General features: G+C 48.6%; 1 protein-coding gene across 12 annotated transcripts in view; it reads left to right on the plus strand.

Annotated features, from left to right (window-relative positions):
- The window catches only part of LOC105487574 (putative T-complex protein 10A homolog), a 25,766-nt gene continuing 6,164 nt past the window's right edge, over positions 1-19,602 (plus strand). For 2 of the 12 annotated variants that reach the window (XR_011623231.1, XM_071096197.1), the window contains exons 1-8: positions 6-143; positions 1,683-1,831; positions 2,906-3,121; positions 6,237-6,374; positions 7,655-7,813; positions 8,621-8,732; positions 10,253-10,353; positions 13,465-13,605. Coding sequence is in view for 10 of the 12 variants with exons in the window: in XM_071096197.1 (XP_070952298.1) it covers positions 1,688-1,831; positions 2,906-3,121; positions 6,237-6,374; positions 7,655-7,813; positions 8,621-8,732; positions 10,253-10,353; positions 13,465-13,605 (1,011 nt within the window). In the remaining 2 variants the exon portion in view is untranslated. Of the gene's footprint in view, positions 149-1,682; positions 1,832-2,905; positions 3,122-6,236; positions 6,375-7,654; positions 7,814-8,620; positions 8,733-10,252; positions 10,358-10,675; positions 10,702-11,331; positions 11,590-13,464; positions 13,606-16,421; positions 16,507-19,602 lie in introns of those variants that run through there. The other 10 variants (XM_071096193.1, XR_011623232.1, XM_071096194.1 and 7 more) reach the window with 10 other exon arrangements.

Genomic DNA, 19,602 nt, shown 5'->3' on the forward strand with positions numbered 1-19,602 from the left:
CTCATGCCCCTTTAAGACAGAAAGTCCGTTGGAACCGTCTGCTGCTCCCTGGTCTCCGGAGATGAGGCGGGAGGACTTGGGGACAGCTGTGGGGACACGGCCCAGATGATCCGGTCCCGGCAGAAGTGACTGGCGGAGATCAGGTGAGGTGATGAGGTCTGGTGTTGGGGCTGAGGGAAGGGGTCTTTCCCGGACTGAGGGGGTCACGAGTTTGGGGTCGAGGACACTGGGGTATCCCCTCGGAGGAGCAGAAAAGAAGATGCTTTCTCAGGGCTGTGAGGACCGTGGACCCCCGCCCACTTCCACAGAAACCGTCCCAGTCCCCGCGGGGAGGGAACGGCCAGGGATCCGCTTACTGGTAGGTCTTGCTCTTGACCTTCGATTCGCTTCCATCAGGAGACTCTTTTAAACAGCATTTCTGCGATCACTGTGGTTAAACTGTTCATTCTCAGGTTTGTATACAGTGAGAAGTTTATAAATGAACAGTTGGGGTTTCGTTGGGGGCCACTCGCTTCCTAAAACTGAGAGAGTGAGGCAGGGGTGGGAGCGGCTTTCAGAGAGGACCCTGCGGGCTTGCAGGAAGCTTTGCGTTTTCTCTTTTGTTTTAGTTTTCTGATTGCTGTGAGCTTCCTAGAACTGGCATAAATGCTGTACCTATAAAAAGGGGTTTCCTTTCCGCGTCTTCACCACGAATTCACAAAAGACATCTGATGGTTCAAGACTCAGACTAAACACAGTGGTGGGTCTGCCTGTGCTCCTCCAATGGGTGCTGATCCAGTGGTGCCGGTTAAAGGACTGAGAATTCCCTCAGGGTCGCACGTGACCATCCACTCACATCCCGCTCACACTCGCGACCATTCCAGTCACATCTGCTCACACCTATTCACATTCCACTCACACCCGCTCACACCCCACTTACATCCCACTCACACCTGTGACCATTCCACTCACATCCCACTCACACCCGCTCACACCCCACTCCATCCTACTCACATCGCACTCACACTCGCGACCATTCCACTCACATCTTGCTCACACCCATTCACATTCCACTCACACCCGCTCACACCCCACTCACATCCCACTCACACCCATGACCATTCCACTCACATCCCACTCATACCCCGAGACCTTCCTGCTCACATCTGGTCACACCCATTCACATTCCCCTCACACTTGCTCACACCCCACTCACATCCTACTCACATCCCACTCACACCCACTCACACCCACTCACACCCCATTCGCATCCCACTCACATCCCACTCACACCAGCTCACACCCTGCTCACACCCTTCTCTGGATGACCAGAGTGCATTAAGTGTCAGGCTGATCTAAGATCTAAAGCATTTTCCACGGAGGATGGTGGAGAGCCAGGTGTGGACGGCTCAGTCCCTCCGTCTGTGGATGGTGAGAGTGTGTTAGGTGTCAGGCTGATCTTCTAGGAACTGAAGTGTTTTCCGTGGAGGATGGTGGAGAGCCAGGTGTGGACGGCTCAGTCCCTCCATCCGTGGTGTCCTTTCACCTGGTCAGCTTCGGGCTTGGGAATGTGCACAGGACCCCAGGGGAGAAGAGCAGCTGTGGTTCCTGCTTGCCCTTAGGTTGAGGCTGGGGCCTTCAGCCCACACTGAGTGGGTAAGGGGGGTTGCATTCAGATGTCGCCATAGCTCTTCCCTTCCCAGCCAGGATGCTGGAGGGTCAGCTCGAGGTCGGGGAGCCCGAGGAGGGCACCCACCCAGAAGACCCATGCCTGGGAGCTGGGGCTGCCATGGAGAAGACAGCTGCGGCCGCCGAGGTCCCCAGGGAGGATGGCAACGCCGGGGAGATGCCGGTGAGCTGACCTCTGTGGGGACAGAGTTAGTCCCACCAGGCGGGACCCTGATTCCTGTCCCTGAGGGCTGTCATTGGACTTTCCCCTCACCGGACCCCTGTAGGAATGAGCCACCCTGGGACGCTGATGCTGAACTTCCTCTCCGAGGGGCACGTGGCTCTCTTCCTCTCTGCAACCTTCTCTCTTAGTGGATGGGAGACAGGATGGGGAGTTAAAGAAAATATTAACATTCCAGCTTTTCTCCTCTAATCCAGGAGAAGGCACCAGGCTTTAAAAACTTCATTAACGAAAATCAGAAGGTTGACATGCCTCACACCATCCCAGCAAGCACCTTCCTCACCGGACCCTGTTGGACAGTGCTTGCTCTGATGAAAGTGCCACGGGTCCTTGTGGTCAGGGCCACACAGTGCAGGGCTCACGATTCCATTTATTCTCAGAACCAGGCTAGAGGTTCTATGGTCCGATCAAGACCAGCCTGGCCAACATGGCAAAACCTCATCTCTACGAATAATACAAAAATTAGACAGGTGTGGTGCTGCACACCTGTAATCCCAGCTACTGAGGATGCTGAGGCACAAGAATTGCTTGAACCTGGGAAGTGGAGTTTGCAGTAAGCTGAAATCACGCCACTGCACTCCAGCATGGTTGACAGAGCAGGACCATGTCTTTAAAAAAAAAAAAAAAAAAAAAGATGTTGAAACCCCATGTCTACTAAAATACAAAAATTAGCCAAGTGTGGTGGTGCATGCCTGTAGTCCCATCTATTAGGGAGGCTGAGGCAACAGAATCACTTGAGCTCATGAATTTGAAGCTTCAGTGAGCTGAGATCATGCCACTGCACTCCAGCCTGGGTGACTGAGTGAGACCTTGCCTCAAAAAAAATAAAAATAAAAATAAAAGAAAGAAAGAAAGGAAAAGAAAGGAAAAGGCTGCGGTAGTCCTGTTTATCTCATCGGGTGTCTTTCTGTCCGGAAAGATGTTGGTCTTACACCAGAGAGGGCTTGAGTATTTTGCAGATAAATGTACCCATTGTGATGTCTGAGAGGTTTTCTGTTGTTGTCTTCCCAATAACAGCCATTACAACAGCAGATCACCAGACTCCACCAAGAGCTCGGGAGACAGGAGTCTCTGTGGGCTGATGTTCACAGAAAACTCCAGAATCATATAGATGCTTTGAGGAAGCAGAACCTGGAGCTCCGAGAAGAGCTGAGAGATCTGAAGAGGCAGCAATGGGAAGCCAGGAAGAAACCTGTAGCACGCCCACACGCAGGGCGAGAATCACACACTCTGGTACCAAAAGTGCATTTGTGTTTTTGTGTTGTTTGCATTATGTAAAAATAGCGTCCCCGTAAGGATGTGGGCTTTATCGCTGGGTGACGTGGTATCACTCACGCTCCAGGTGGTGGGGGCTTCCCTATCTTTCCATCATCTCCGTTTCCCATAAGTAATGATTAAAGAACTGGATACATCAGGCCTCTCAGCTGGCGCTCCAGCAGACAGAAGCACAGCTGCCTCCAGGCTGCGTCTCTCATGTCTAGAATTCTAAGACATCTCATGATGCCTCAGGACAACAGCAGCAGACCCTTACTGTGGACTTTACATGGGCTAGGTAGGGAGCTTTACCGTCTTACTCTCTACAACGACCCTATGAAGTAGATATTATTACTAACTCCATCACAGTCATGGGCTGGAGAATGCAGAGCTGGGATTCGAACCCAGACTGACTCCAGAGCCAGCTCAGGGGCCTGGTGTCCTTCTGTTCATCCACTAGGACAGCTGTGTAGAATGCAATAGAGACCTGTTGAAATGAGAAAAGTTCCCTTGTACTCCTCACAGGGTGTGCGATGGGGGTGTGGCTCGCTTCCTCAGTGTCCCACTGCTCAAACCTCCAGGGGAGCGTAGAGACCGGCAGACTGTGCAGCTCCAACCCCACGGCAGTGTCTCGGGGTGAATGTTTACAGCTGAAGCCCCAGTGGGCATGTGTTACAGGGCGCTCTTTCAGTTTAGCTGTCTGTAGGCGGCTTGTGTTTATCAGCTCAGTTAGACCCTCTGCCCTATCACTAGGACAGAGGGCTTTCTGTATCCTGGGTTCTTGCCTTGGTGTACCTGAAAAAAACAGATCACACGTGGGCTTGGAGGATGGGTGCAAGGTTTTGTATTGGGTGATGGTAGCTCTCAGCAGACGGGGGAGCCAGAATGGAGATGGAGTGGGAAGGTGGTTTTCCCATGGAGTTGGGCTATCCAGTGGCCATGCTCTCCTCTGACTGCGCTGACCAATCTCGGTGTCTTTCAGCCAGTCAATGGCTTGCTGGCATCTGCCAATGTGTTCCTCTGGATGCCAGCCACTTGTGTCTCTGCCCGCTAGGGTCTTGGGGATTTTATAGGCACAAAATGGGAGTGTGGCAGGCCAGGGTGGTCTTGGGAAATGCAACATTTGGGCACGAAAGCAGAAATGCCTAGGTCCGTGGGCACACGCCCGGGGGCGGAGCCCTAGCCAGGGACCTGCCCTTCTCTACCCAGGACTTTCCTGCCCCCGTCCTGTGTCACTGCCCTGCTCTCTCCCAAAGGAAGAACCAGCATTCTCATGCTGAAGTAGTCAGTGCCTCCCAGCACCCGCTGCCTTTATAGAACACTGAGCTTTCGAGTTTGATCACATGTGGCTCAAAGACCGAGCCTAAGAGAGTGTGAATGTGGCCAGTGTTACCACTGCCTTGTCTGGGCTCTGTTTCCCACACATGGGTCTAAACAGCTTGAATCATTAAAATTATACGCACAGGTAAGGACACATGGAACCATGTGAACAGCCTCCAAATGTAAGTGGAGATGTTTCTCAGTGGGTTAAGAAAAGTACTGACATTTCCTATCTGCACTTATGGTGTGAACTTTTAAATCGGTACTTCCAGGACTTAGAATAGTTCCTATACGGCACAGTGATTACAACACACACACACACACTCACACACACACGCACACACACATACACACACACATACACACACACACACATACACACACATACACACATACATACACACACACACACGCACACACACACACAGAGGCACCCACGGAATACATTCCAGAGGAGCTTGCTCTGTGGTCGGTTCTCCCAGCATGGCAAGAACAGCCACAAATTCCTCTACAAGAAATTACGGGAAATCTTGGAAGTTACTCCCACTCTTCGGGAGCTCTGCGAGAGCTTTTTCTCCATGGAGATGGCTTCTGTTGCCTCAGAAAGAAAGCGGGTTTAGCCTCTCAGCACAGCAAAGCACCCAGTCCTTTGGTAGAAGGAAGAGTGGAAGCCAGTCAGGCTGTTCCTCCGTCAGAGGTAGAGAGGGGGAAATTGCCACAAATACTGGCCGGGATTGTTTGCCTTCTGTGGGGAGACCCCGAAAAGACCCACAGGGGTACTTTTCCCTGCGTATACTGTATGCCAGTTCCTAAAAAATAGCATCGACTGCCCCATTTGCATCATTGTATGTTGGCCGAAATGTTACCATAACAATAACCCCAAGAGTCAATGAAGTCTCATTCTGTCTTCACACTCCCTGCAGTTTTGATCATTCTCTTATTTCGAGATTAGAGTTTGGTGAATTTCCAAATGTTTTTGATTCTGTGCATCGTACTGGCCACCATGGGGCTGTTTATGAGAAGAGGATCTATGCTCACAAGAGCAGACCTGATGTGAAGAAAGAGGACGGGACATGTGAATCCCACACTTCAAATATGCGTAGGTGTATCTGTGTGTAGTCGCAGTTTTAGGGACTGAGTATCTAAAAGGCTGAGGCACGAGAACCCATGGAACGCGGGCACGGCTGTGTGGGTGAGCCACTCCGGATCTGGTATTAAGGGTTCATTCATAGCAACCCTCTCCCCTTCTCACTCCCTCCTCCTCCTCAGAGGGGACAGCGGGGGATAATTAGCCATTCCAGACCGAACACACCTCCTCCCACCTGAAGGATCATGCTGTTCAGGTCAGTCTGCTGGTAACAGGGAAAGTTGGGAATTTGCATTTCGAATCTTAGACAAGTTGTAAAGACAACACTAGAATGAGCATCACACTTTCCTCCTCCGTTACCACATTCCCCGTTGAAGACACAGGAGCCTAAAGGATGATACGTTGGGTATTGTGTATTCTGTGGCCTTTGGGAGCCTGTGATCATTTTGAAACAGGGAACCACAATAAGAAACACAAGGCAAACATGGGCTCCGCAAAGGTTCCTTCACAAACGCTGGGTGAGGGTTTGTGTTCTTATCAACATGTTAGGGGGAAAACCCAGTCCAAGTCCCCCCACCTTGTACCCTAATATTTTCTAGGACATTCCAATTATTTTTGATTGTATTAAAATTTGAATTTATTTTCCCTTTGAAAATGTGAACATTTTCCCTGCATTTTGTCTTTTAGGCATGGGAACTCGCTTTTGGAAAAATTTCACCTCTGCCAGTTGATGAGGAGACGATGCCCAAATACATTTGCCACAAGAGTCAGAGTGCCACTGTCCTGGGACAAAGGTCGTCATCTAACAACTTAACTCCTCCAAAGGTGACCCTTGGTGCTTATCATCTATAAAGAGCAGCAGAGGTTCTGGACGCAAACACACACACCCCGTCAGCTCCTCACCACACAATCTCACCTCCCTGGGCGAGCATGGTGCTCCCTGGAGTCCCGCGTTCTTCCAAGGACCCGGGTGCGTGCCTTTCAAACAAGATCCTAACCCACAGCACTTCCGCTGTAGAGCACATTCCAAGTCCTCCCAGCGGCTTCCCTCTGAGCACACTCACAGCAGCAAGTGTCTGGCTGGGGCCAAGTGGACTCGGAGCTTTGTTTCCGTGGATGCCACCCATGGAGGTGACATGCATGGTGCTCTCTCCACATGCCATGGCCCATGTGTCTTGGGGCTCACAGCACCCCACACTCCCTGCTTCTGCACTGCGGTCTTGCACCTGCTGCTTGTCAGCATGGACCCCTCGGAACGGGAGCTGTGCTGCTTGCTTGGGGGCCACAGTGCAGGATGCTATTTTGTCTCTATCACATTTTTCCTTGTTAAAATTAGCTCCTCTTTAGAACATTCTGCTGGTGGCCATTGTGTCTCTTCTTGTCCCAGCTTTGTGTCACCCTCACACTCAGGAGGCAAACTCGTGAGTCCTCAGCCAGCAGCTGAAACTGGGTTGATGTGGATGGAGAAGACGGCCCCCCAACTCCTGAAGATGATTTATCCCCTCGCATTCTTTCCCAAAGCAACTGCTGAGCAGATAATACTTTATTCCCTGAAGGAAGATCAGAAATCTACTCCAAGCATTTGTCACAAGTAGGAAAATAGCCTTTTCAGATCCTAAGAGTACAAAACGTCAAAAGTCCCAGGATAGACTCCATAGGTCCAGCCTCCTGTGAGACACGGACTCCTCTCACACTCTCTCATTGACCTGAGTTAATCACACGTGTGCCGGGCAATGTACGAGTAAATAGATAACTGAATGGGTGGCTTATCCATGCCTCGAAACCATGAATTTTTAAACAGCAGAAAAGGTAGAACATTATTTTCATTATGCATTTTTGAATTGAGTTTCAAACACTTTATTTCACTGTTGACTTTATTCTACAATATCAGCCATACAGTTCCTGAATTCCTCAAGAGCGTGGAATGTAAAGTGTAAAATGTAAAATGGGGAATGAGAGACACCAAGTGTGGATGCCTCGTGTGTCCTGTAGGAAACGGGGATAGAATCATCTAGATTCTGTGGTAGCTGGTGTGATGTGTTGCTTAACATTTTAAAATAATATGATGGTTACTAATGCAAAAATATTCCCACATTTATTTTCAGCCAATGAGTTTAAAGACAGAAAGAATTAACTTGGGGAAAACACCACCACAGGAAGATAGAGAGAAAGGTCCTCCCGGGAGACATCAAGACGGAAGTCCGACACCCACTGGAAGGCCGACTTCCGGTGCAGAAAGATGGGGGGTGTCTGAAGATGGAAAGGTGACCTCGGAAACCTGGGTCCCTCTACACTGGCCGCATGGAAAATTCAGATCAGATAAACTTCCACTTAGGTCTATTAAGAGTACTCAATTTGTTATTCAAAATAGACTTAGTATTAACCTAATTATGTTTTTATTTACGTATTAATATAAATTTATTAATAAATAAATAAATAACATTATTTATTAACCTAAATATGTTTCTGTAGATAAAACCTTGAATTTCTTCAGACATGTCTTTAATGCTAAAAAACTGAACAACTTGCATTGGGTTTGAAAAATCAATTGCTTTCCCGAGCTCTGGAGTAGGTATATTTCTGCAGAGTCTTTAAAATAATTGGCTGGGCGCGGTGGCTCAAGTCTGTAATCCCAGCACTTTGGGAGGCCGAGACGGGTGGATCATGAGGTCAGGAGATTGAGACCACCCTGGCTAACACAGTGAAACCCCGTCTCTACTAAAAAATACAAAAAACTAGCCGGGCGAGGTGGCGGGCGCCTGTAGTCCCAGCTACTCGGGAGGCGGAGGCAGGAGAATGGCGTAAGCCCAGGAGGTGGAGCTTGCAGTGAGCCGAGATCCGGCCACTGCACTCCAGCCTGGGCAACAGAGCAAGACTCCATCTCAAAAAATAATAATAATAATAATTGACCTACCTTGTAGTGTGGAGTGCAGGGCTGTTGGGTGAGCCCTGGGGTTCTTGCTGGAAATTGTGGATGGCTGAAGATGGCTTCATGCTCCCAGCCTTTGGGTTGGAGGCATTGCTGGGCAGGGACCTTGTAACAAGGGGGGCCTCTGACTGTCATTGCCCAGGTAATGCACCCATCTTCCCGAAGTCCACAGAACTCCAGTGGCAGAAAATCACCAGTGCAGGCTTCCCAGGCCGCCACACTGCAGGAGCAGACGGCAGCAGCTGGAGGAGCTGGTGAGCAGGGTCGGGGACTCCTAACTGTTTCCATGCTTCCTGTAAAACGCAGGGCTTTCTTGTCGATCCACGTGAGTAGAACATCCTACCACAGCAAGGACATGTCCTTCTTGGAGCTGCCTAATTTCTGGCCACCTTTTGTCTGATTCCCTCATTGGGTCCTCACCTGGGAGTCTTGCCGACACCCCCAACTTCACCCCACACACAGCCCACGTGCTGGTCTCCAGGGCCTGTGGCTGGAGATTCCGAATCCTACTGGCCGCTTCCCCCTGAGCACACTCCTAGCAGAAGGCTGGGCCTGGGAGGCCTCAGGGGCTTTGTTCCCTTTTCTCCGATTGCCTGCGCATGGCATTGCTGCCACCCTGATGGAGTGCCCTCTCATCTGGCACCTGCCTGGCCTCTTCCCACGCCCCAGCTCTGTCCATGCAGCTGTGGGTGCTTTCTGCATCAGGGTTCCCAGCAGGAGGAGCCAAGAGTGCCCCTGGGAGAGTCGGGAAAGAATTCCTTCCTCACGTTGCTGCCAGAAAATGGCCATAGCAGCTTCACGAATCCCGCAGGAACCTATCTTGGTAAAGAAACAGAGGCCTCGTAGTGGGCAAGCCTCAGGTGTGGTCCTTATGCACAACACAGCCCAACCCCGTGGGCACCACTCCCCCTGGGCTGCCTGGCACCTGGACTCCTTCCCATCCTTGGCCCAGGCCTGGGTGGCCCTGCAGGGCAGAGCCCAACCCTGTTTTCCTTCTGGGTCTGCTCCCTAGGCCTCCTGTCCCCCAGGCTGCTTCATGGCCTCTGCAGGGAGCTTCGCAGAGGTGAGGCTGGTGCCATCTGTCCACTTCAGACCACCCCAGGCTCTGTGTGCCCTCACAGTGCCCTCTGCGCTCCTCTGCGGGGCAGGGAAGCCCTTCCCATTGGGTCTGCACCAGCCTGGCCACCTTGTTCCTGCTGCCCCTTTCCCTTCAGGCCCCCGGACAAGATGTCAGTTTACTTGCAGGTGCCAGGCAGAACGGGAGGCCTTGTCTCCCACACACCTGCTGGCACCTCCGCAACCTCCAGGCATCATCTCAGCTGCCAGTGAGGCCACCCTGGGGAAGCCCCCGCTGATCCCTGGCTCTCCTGGAAGCCTGTGATGCTCCTTCACCACGGCCCTGTCCCTTCATAGGTCCCGTAAGCCAATGGCACAGGGATCCGGCTTTTCTCTCCTGTGTCTGCCTCCCGCAGTACCGGGAGAAGCTTCAGGGCCGAGGCAGCGCCTTTCCATCCATGAATCACCTGATCCATCAGAATACTCGAAAGAGAGCGAAGCCCAAGAAATACTGACTGAGTGTATTCATTAAAGAAGTAATGTTCCTTACAGGAGCACCTGTTGTTGAACTGATCTGACATGTGTATGGTGATCTCATGAACAAGAGAGAGCCTGTTCACCCATTCACTTAAATTGGATTTAGCAATCGCATTAGGATAATGATATTTCCACAATGTATATGCACTGGCCTTCTAAATTTAACTTATTTGCTTTTTAGACAGAAGCTCATCAGTCTTAGAGAGTTCCGAAGGCAGATTTCTCAGCCACGTTGAAGCTGACGAGTTGACCGGTTCTTCCCCAAACATTGAAGAGCTGCAGGTAGGTGAGCTGAGTGGCTTCTGCGAGGGTGGCCGGCCCAGCTCCCCTCAGGGAGACCTGAGAAGGTGACCTTTTCGTCCTGGGGAAGTGAGATTCGGAGCGGGTGTCAAGAGAAGGTTGCATCTTCCCATCTTCTCGACAAGAACAGAAAATTAAGTTGATTCCAAATGTCTATTTCCTGAGGTTCAGCCTTTCAAAGACAGACTATTTTTTAAAGCTTTAAGTTGGTTGCATTTAGCACATAATCAAACAAGATGAATATTTTTCATGACTTATGAGTTCCCCATGTCAAAATTTCATTTTTTATCATTTTGATTTACAGTTCTCAGTTGACATTAATAGACCCGAAGGCAAGAATAGCAAGCATACTTCTAAGCCCTAGCTAGTGGTCTACTTGTAACATGCTATATTTTACCAAAAAAAAAGTCAACAAAATAAAATTATTTTCTCTACGGCAGGAAATTGGGCTGTGAACTTACATGTGATGTAAAAGTAGGCACCTGGCGGGGAAGTCTCAGAACACAGGTCCCGCTTGTTTTCTGTTCTCCTGTGAAAAGCCCACATTCTGTTCTGCCCTTTCCGACATCTTCAGTTGGGGGACGAGTATGAACATCTTTTTGTTTTGTTTGGGGATCCAGCTAATGAGTTCACCTGGAAGCCTCAGGGCCAATGATCTGCATTTAGAAAGCGCGGCAGCCACAGCAGGTGGTGTCTGTGTGCTGTTTGTATCAGGTGTTGAATGGGGCAGTTGTGACTGTGGCCACCCTGACCCCAGGGCAAACATACAAGTAGGAGACAAGCACTTTAATAAAACACAAAACATGGTCGAAAGTCCTGGTGCTGACTGTCTGGGGCTCAGCCACGCCCACCGACTTAGAGGCAGAGGCTGCAAAATGCCAGGGCGAGGTGCATTTCTCCCACCTCATACTGCAGTGTTCATAGAGACCACGGGAGACTAGGATTATGCTCTTTCTGCAGAATCTTCCTGTAAACCCACCCCCTTCCCTAGAAACAGCACAGCCCATGGACACTAAGATGAAAAAGGAGGAAGTACAGGAAGAAAAACGACATCCAAATGGCAAGGGTCCAGTTTCCCTGAGTCAATTTCCAGGAGCTCTGCATGCTGCTCCCTCCAGACAGGCCACGGGGCGCTGACCTGGAGGCCAGACGTTTCCAGCATTGTTGACTGCCAGTTTATTTCCAGTAAATAAAGCAATACACTTTGCAGGAGGAAAATTTGTTTGTTTTAAATACTTAAAAATTCCCCAAAACTATGGCCTCAAGTATCTTCCAGCCACCACATTTTAGCCCTTGAGGAGAGCTCAGTTCCGGAAGGACACGTCAAGGTGGCGGTGGTCGGCATTGACTCAGGAAGGGGTCAGAAGAGGCACCGGCTGCAGCTGCAGCCACGGTGTTTTGTGAGTTTCGAGGAGACCCAGTCCTGCTTGGGGCAGCACATCATCGCTTCTTCTTCAGCTCAACAGGTGGTTCATCTAACGCCTCTTGTTGGCCTGTTAGAAACTGGAAGTCGGCCTCATGCTTGCTTTGCCGAGTGAACTCTGCCTCGGTAAAGGCGAGTTTATGTCCTGCAAGTGCATAAAGCATTTGGACAAGTGAGCAACAGGGAATGCTACTTGCAGTAACAGTTTGAATTCCCTGAAATGCTTTTGTCTTTAGTGCAGTGGTTGTAGCAGTTTGTCAGGGGAAAAGGAAACCCACATCATTTGAGTACCTGATCTTGCCGTCTCCATAGGTAGGTCCATGAGACATAAGTGATGTTCCTCCTTGGCTAAGTGCATGGAGGAATCAATCACTCAAGCTCATGAAACTGTAAAGGTGAGGACACAAGACCTAGGTAACGCGCTGTGCCCTCTACTAGTGCCATCCTTCCTTTCTCCCCACAACCAATGGTCTCCCACCTCTGCCTGCCCCCACGTCCATGGCTGCCCCACCCTCCCTCCCAGGTCTTCATCACATTCCTCTTCTCGTGACTCATCTTGCATCTACTTCTTGTGTATCTTGCATTGGATATGCCAAAATTCTTTCCCTTTTTGTATTTTGTTTCTTTTAATAATATAAACTCCAAAATAGATTGTATGATTCTTTTCATGTGGAACATTTTAAAAATTATTTGTGCTTTATTACTTCTGAGAGTAATTGATTCTTTAAACGTTGCTGGGGTTTTTAGTGTTGGTTAAAAATTCATCTTTGGATACAGAACTGAACATATTCTTGCTTCATTCACCGAGTTGGTTTGGGAGTAGGTGAAGGAGTCGTCTTGGTTCAAACCCCATCAAATAGGAGGCTGCTGTCCCGGCCAGCAGGTGGCGCACACCGCCAAGGTTTTGTTTGGTGGATGGTTGAAGACAGTTAAAGCAGCCAAGCATTCGCTTTTACTCCCTTTGTATTTTCTCAGCTGAATTGACGCCTATATTTCTGAGCTATGGTTAAGAGTGACAGTGCGATATAAATAACGAAAACACATTTTGTCATTTGGAATTTTCAAATGCACTTATCTTAACTCCCCAGATCTTGAGACTATTTCTCTCATATATTTTCTTTTGCTAATTTTCACATGAGTAATATTTTCAATGCGAAGACAAAGATATTCTTTCTACATTCCTTGTCCAGCATTATGCATATGAGGTTATATAATATTTGCTGATAGTTAATGAAAATCAATACATCTTTGGGATGGGCCGTAGGAGCGTATAGATCAGAAGAATGGGATGAAAAGGAAAGAAAAAGGTGCCAAGAGTAATTTTTACATAGTAATTACCACAATTCCTATGGCCCAGGATTCTAAACTCACCAAGTCACCAGCCATGGATGATCGAGACTGATGGCCACTGTGTGCACGAGCTCATGAAAGACGGATATTTGTGGGACAGATCGTAGCACTTATTCATTACTGATAACCACACTCAGGGATGGGAATTTGGACCTGATCTATTCCGTTAGTACAATCTGGGGGGAAATATCACAGCTGGTGTCTAGAATACCATGTAGGCGATAATCATATAACAATTCTGAATAGAAGAAAAATAATGAAACCACAATAATCAGACTTTACATCATTTTTCATCTTGGAGTTTTTGTGTTTCCATAAAGGTAGGACGGGCACCGAGCGAAAGTTGTGCCATCACCACCTTCCCCGACACCAGCCAGAAGGAGCCGAGCGCAGATAAGAAGATGACCGTCATCCAGTTTTCTAACGGCGACGTGAAGAAGGTCAAACCCGATCAGAGAGTGGTGTGTACAATGGATCTTGTTTTTTAAAGATCTGTCTTTTTTTAAAAGAAATCAAAACTAACTCAGTTATTAGGAATGACTCTGCACATCCATACCCCATCTCCTCTGTGTGTTCAGGATGGGGTGGGGGGGGAATGGGCAGAGCACAGGCTGTGCAGTCGGGTGAACCTGTGTGTTAGCCTGGCTGTTCTGCTTCCTCGGTGCACTCAGGCAAGTGAGACTCTGTCATCAAGACCCTCCTATCTGCATGGTGACACAAGAGTGCACCAGCACCCCTCCTGGCTCTGAGTTCAGTCAGTATCTTCAGCTTTTCTAAACCTCTGCAAAATGTGGTTGATAATTACAACCTAACTCAACAGACGGTTATGAAAGTTAAGTAACAGTCCATTAAATAATGTCTCTTCTGCAGAACTCTCTAGAAACACAATGGTAAACACTTAGTAAATGTGCATTGATTGTAGAACTAGCATTAGTATTGCAACAAAGTTAGAGTCAGGAGCTAATCCCTGGTACAAGCTGGAGGTGAGATTCAGGGAGGTGAGATTCAGGGCTGTGACCCCCTGGTTCACACTACATGTCTCTGTGTGTCCAGGGATCACAGACAGAAAACACAGATGCTGAGGAGTCTGGAGGGTTTCCAGGCAATGTCTCCAGGGTGGCAATACTTTTGTCCAGATAATCCAGGGTATAACTTGATTCTCACTGAAGAAAACCTGGGTAATTTACAAAACAGATTGTAAATAAGATGAGATAAGGGAGGTTAGGGCAGGGCTTGTAGTGCATTGTGAATAGTCTCTTCATACCCACACACTACCAAATTGTATTCTAAACATTTCCTTCTTTAGAATGATCAATTTCCCTGTTGTTAGCCAAGCTTTGGGTACAAATTTAGAGGCACAGGGTCCAGGAGTTCCGAGAGACTGCAGAGCTCATCTCTGGTTTTTGTGTTACTTGCTTTAATGAGAGGCGCCTACTTGTGGCTCTGTGATTTTATCCCACCTAAGCCTCTTGACCCTTCCTGAGGGTGGATGTTAGAATCCCTGAGTGTGGACACAGGCGTGGTGTGCCCATCATGTGCTCTTCCACCTACCTGAACTAACTCGCATGCTCCCTTTTTTTCTCACGGGGAAATGCAAACAAGGAGAGCTTGGATGACCCCCTTTAGACGGCGGCCTGTGTTACGTCACTGCCAGTGGGGGAATCTGTGATACTGATCTCATAGCCTGCCCCAGCCTTTCATTGTGAGGTCTGGGTTTCCGTCACTTTGGAGTAGGAAATAGCTGTTTCTTAGCCAGACATGCAGGTGTAGAGAGGCAGAGTGTGACAATATAAGAATTGATGAGGTGAGGATGAGTCAGTGGGAGAGAAAAGGGCCTGGCACAGGCCTTGGAAGGATATCCTCCTGTTCTGACCTTTTGCGTGGTCAGAGGTAATGGCCACTGCAGGCCAGCGAGTGTGCACCTCCCCAGGTCTCCTGAGGGCACCTCCGTTCCCTTCGAACCTCTCTGGTCTCCAAAGGGAACCCCGACCCCAGCGAGGAGCCAGAGCTTGGACTTGATCATTATTGGAATGATGCAGAATTGAGCATTTGTGGCTTTCTTCTGACATTTGGACAAATTTCCCATGTGAGAAAAATGCCTTTAAAATAATGGCACAGAAATAGTCCCTTCGACTTCAGTGTGGTGGTTTTTCTAAATAAGTCACCACTCCTATTCTCTCCTGCCCTCTCTCAGCCTTTCTTTGACGGGCAGCGATGCTCTTGCCATGATAGATGCAGACACGCAGTGACCCGCCAGGTCCCAGAGCTCGGGAGAGAGTGGATGCCTGTCCATGGTCCCACTGCAAAATGAACATGTACATCTCACTGATGTCTACTTCTGGATCCTTAATTTTTTTTTTTTTTTTTTTTTTGAGACGGAGTCTCACTCTGTCGCCCGGGCTGGAGTGCAGTGGCGCGATCTTGGCTCACTGCAAGCTCCGCCTCCCGGGTTCACGCCATTCTCCTGCCTCAGCCTCCAGAGTAGCTGGGACTACAGGCGCCTGCCACCATGCTCGGCTAATTTTTTGTATTTTTAGTAGAGACGGGGTTTCATCATGTTAGCCAGGATGGTCTCAATCTCCTGACCTGGTGATCCGCCCGCCTTGGCCTTCCAAAGTGCTGGGATTACAGGCATGAGCCACCACGCCAGGCCTGGATCCTTAATTTTTTAATAATTCCCCCTTCCCTACTTATGGTCAAGGCTCGCTTGACACAGATGACTGTCCTCTTCCAAAGCAGCTCTTCCCTTCTTCTTTTCCCCCACTTTATTGGAAACCAGAGGGTGTCACAATGATGGGAAACTTCACAGTAACATGACAATTCAAGAGGCATAACCCAGGGACAGTTGATGACTGGAGCATTTCTGCTGTTTGGAGCTGCTGGGAGACCCTTGGTCTGCGAGCTGTGAGGTTTGGGTCTTGGGGCTCCCCACTCATATTCACTATGCTGGACCTGGATCTCCTGTGGGCCCCCAAGGTTGCCAGGTCCAGCAAACTCTAGCTCAGAACCCACCAGGTGAAGGACTGGGAACTCCACCTCGGTCCAGTCCTCTCTCCCACTAGCCTAGAGCCACAGTGTCTTGACTTCTGGGCTTGGGTGACAAGCCCTCTCCCCATGTCCCCTTGCCGTGGAGGGTGCCCATGGACAAGGTCAGCCCACTCCCACCTGCTGGGACAGTGCTTTTACCCACCTGCAGGAATGACTTTACTAGATTAAATCCAGGTTCAAAATGATAACACAGACTGCCTCCCAGCATAGGTGTTTCTGGTGCTTACAGATTTACTATCATGCAAATGCTCAGATGACGCGCACGACCTACCCTGATGGTTTGGAAGTTGTGCAGTTTCCTAACAAGCAGACAGGTGAGTGACATCACCAGGAACCCGCATGGGTAGGTGCCTTTGCATGTGAGTGTGTAGAGGTGTGGAGACTTGCAGGTTAGCAGACACTTGAGCCCTGTAGGCAAGTTCCCCACAGCAGCAGCTGTCCAGATAATTTGGGGCTTACCTTGCTTCATGCATGTTTTCCTGGTTCTTATCCAAGAGCTGTGAGCCTGCGGCTTCCGTGCGGGTGTGTAAGTGCACCCAGGTCTGGACGCCTCTGTAAACGCCCTCAGACCTCAGTTGGGGGCTTGTGTTTCAGCTTTTCTGGGTGGGCCTGGCTACATGGCTCGAGCAACAACCGAGATAAATGTTACTTATTTGCACAGTGCAGCCAGCTTATTGTCCTAAAAGCCACCACGTTCTTTCCCGAAGTCTCGCCTGGACTCTAAAATGCCATCCTCTGGGTAATCCCTGGGTCTCTTGGGAACTGGGCTGCACAGCAGGAGGTGAGCAAGCCAGGGAAGCTTTATCTGTATTTACAGCCACTCCCCATACTCTGTTAGGCCTGAGCTCCGCCTCCTTCAGATCAGTGGCAGCATTCCATCCTCACAGGAGCGCGAATCCTACTGTGAACTGTGCACGTGAGGGATCTAGGTTGCGTGCTCCTTGTGAGAATCTAATGCCTGATGATCCATCACTGTCTCCCTTCACCCCCCCAGATGAGACCCTCTAGTTGCAGGAAAAGAAGCTCAGGGCAGCCGGGCACAGTGGCTCACGCCTGTAATCCCAGCACTTTGGACGGCTGAGGCAGGCAGATCACAAGGTCAGGAGTTTGAGACCAGCCTGGCCAACATAGTGAAACCCTATCTCTTCTTAAAAAAAAAAAAAAAAATACAAAAATTAGCCAGGCATGGTAGCAGGCGCCTGTAATCTTAGCTACTCGGGAGGCTGAGGCAGGAGAATTGCCTGAATCTGGGAGGCAGAGGTTGCAGTGAGCTGATATCATGCCTTTGCACTCCAGCCTGGGTTACAGTGTGAGACTTCGTCTAAAAAAAAAAAAAAAAAAAAAAAAAAAAAAAAAAAAAAAAAGCTCAGGACTGCTACTTGTTCTACATTGCGGTGAGTTGTATGATTATTTCATTATAATGTAATAATAATAGAAATAAAGTGCACAGTAAATTTAGTGCACTTGAATCATCCAACATTCGCACAACCCACACCCATGCCAGTCCATGGAAAAATTGTCTTCCACGAAACTGGTCCCTAGTGCCAAAAAGGTTGGGGACCACTGCATTAGATGAGAGAACTGTTTTGGCCAGGCGCAGTGGCTCACGCCTGTAATCCCAGTACTTCGGAGGGCTGAGGTGGGGGGATCACCTGATGTCAGGAGTTCGAGATCAGCCTGGCCAACATGGTGAAACCCCATCTCTACTAAAAATACAAAAATTAGCCGGATGCGGTGTCGTGCACCTGTCATCCCAGCTACTCAGGAGACTGAGGTTGGACAATCTCTTGAACACCGAAGGTGGAGGCTGCAGTGATCCTATATCATGCCACTACACTCTCTCCTGGATGCAGAGTGAGACTCCATCTCAAAAAATAAAAATAAAAAATTCTAGTTTGGTGATGAACTTACTAATATTTATTTGTAATTTTTCTCTTTATTAGGAATTTGTGTCTTTTTAAAAATCCTTAACCAGTGACACATATTTTTATACCTTTAATGCTTTCTGCTTTAAGTCTATTAAGTCTAATAGGTACAGCAGCTTTCCTTCAGTTAGTTAACATATGCCTGGTATATCTATATCTATTCTTTCTTTTGCTACTTCTAAATCTTTACCTTTAAATATGATCTTATAAGAAACAGACATTTAGAAAAATATATAATCTGAAAATAACTTTCCTTTTAACCTGAGGTTTTATTGCATGAACTGAAAATGTATCAGTATCCTAACTGTCCTCTACAACCAAATCAAGAGTCTTTTAGTTCTAATTCTCCTCCCCAGTCTTTCATGCCATTGTGTTGGCTTCTGCCAGGATTTTTACTCTAAGTTGTTTTCACCTCCAGTAGTAGTTATGATTATCACTGTGGTGTTTATGTGGCCAGTGTTTACTTTAAACTTTTTAAATGTATGCAGAATTTGGGGCTTTTCTTTCTTGTATCTTGGGCTTTTCTTCTCTGCACCACTTCCTTCTACTTGACGAGCATGAAGAGATGGGGGCAATCAACCCTATCAATTTTGGCTCACCTGAAAATGTCCTTTGTTTTGCCTTGTTCACGAATGGTCGTTCGTCCTGATGCACCTTCTGACTCCTCATCCCGTAGCTATTCCATGGCCACTGTGCAGCAGGCATTGTTTTAGGGCTAGGGATTCAGCAGTGAGCAAATCTGTGAAAAGTTCTTATTTCATGACATTTTATTGGAGGGAAGCATAAAATAATCAGGTAAAAATAAAAATCAATATAAAATATCAGTCTGCATGAAAAGCTACCAAGACAAACAAGAGGGTAGAAAGCGGACAGGGAGCGTGCTGGGCTGCTGTCTTAGGGGCCGTTGAGGAGGGCCTCACTGAGAGGTGACATTTCAGGGAGCCATGAGTGATGTGAGAGAGGGAGCAGTGTGCATGTCAGGAAGAACATTCTAGAGTGAGAAAGAGCCGTGAAAAGTGTGGTGTGTCTGAGGAAGAGCAAGGAGGCCGGTGTGGCAGGGGTAGAGGAGATGAGGTCAAAGTGCCAGGACCAGGCTGTGTAGACCATTGTAGAGAAGCTGTTGGAGAATCTTGAGCAAGGGAATGACAGTGATTTTTCTCAGCATGTTGAGGACTTTATTCCAGGCCCACACGGTGTCTGCTGGAGGATCTGATGGTGGTCTAATTTCTCCCTTCAACTGTGATTTTTTTCCCTTGCTGCATTTAAGAGCTGTTCTATCTCCAGCTACATTATGATCTGTCTAGTTATGGATTTAACTTTGTTCATTGTATTAGGGATTTGTTGTGCCTTTTTTTTTTTTTTTTTTTTTTTGAGACGCAGTCTCTCTCTGTTACCCAGGCTGGAGTGTAGTGGCGTGATCTCAGCTCACTGCAATTTCTGCCTCCCCAGTTCAAGTGATTCTACTGCCTCAGCCTCCCAAGTAGC

This window comes from Macaca nemestrina, chromosome 5, assembly GCF_043159975.1.
Source record: "Macaca nemestrina isolate mMacNem1 chromosome 5, mMacNem.hap1, whole genome shotgun sequence".
NCBI classification, from domain to species: Eukaryota; Metazoa; Chordata; class Mammalia; order Primates; family Cercopithecidae; genus Macaca; species Macaca nemestrina.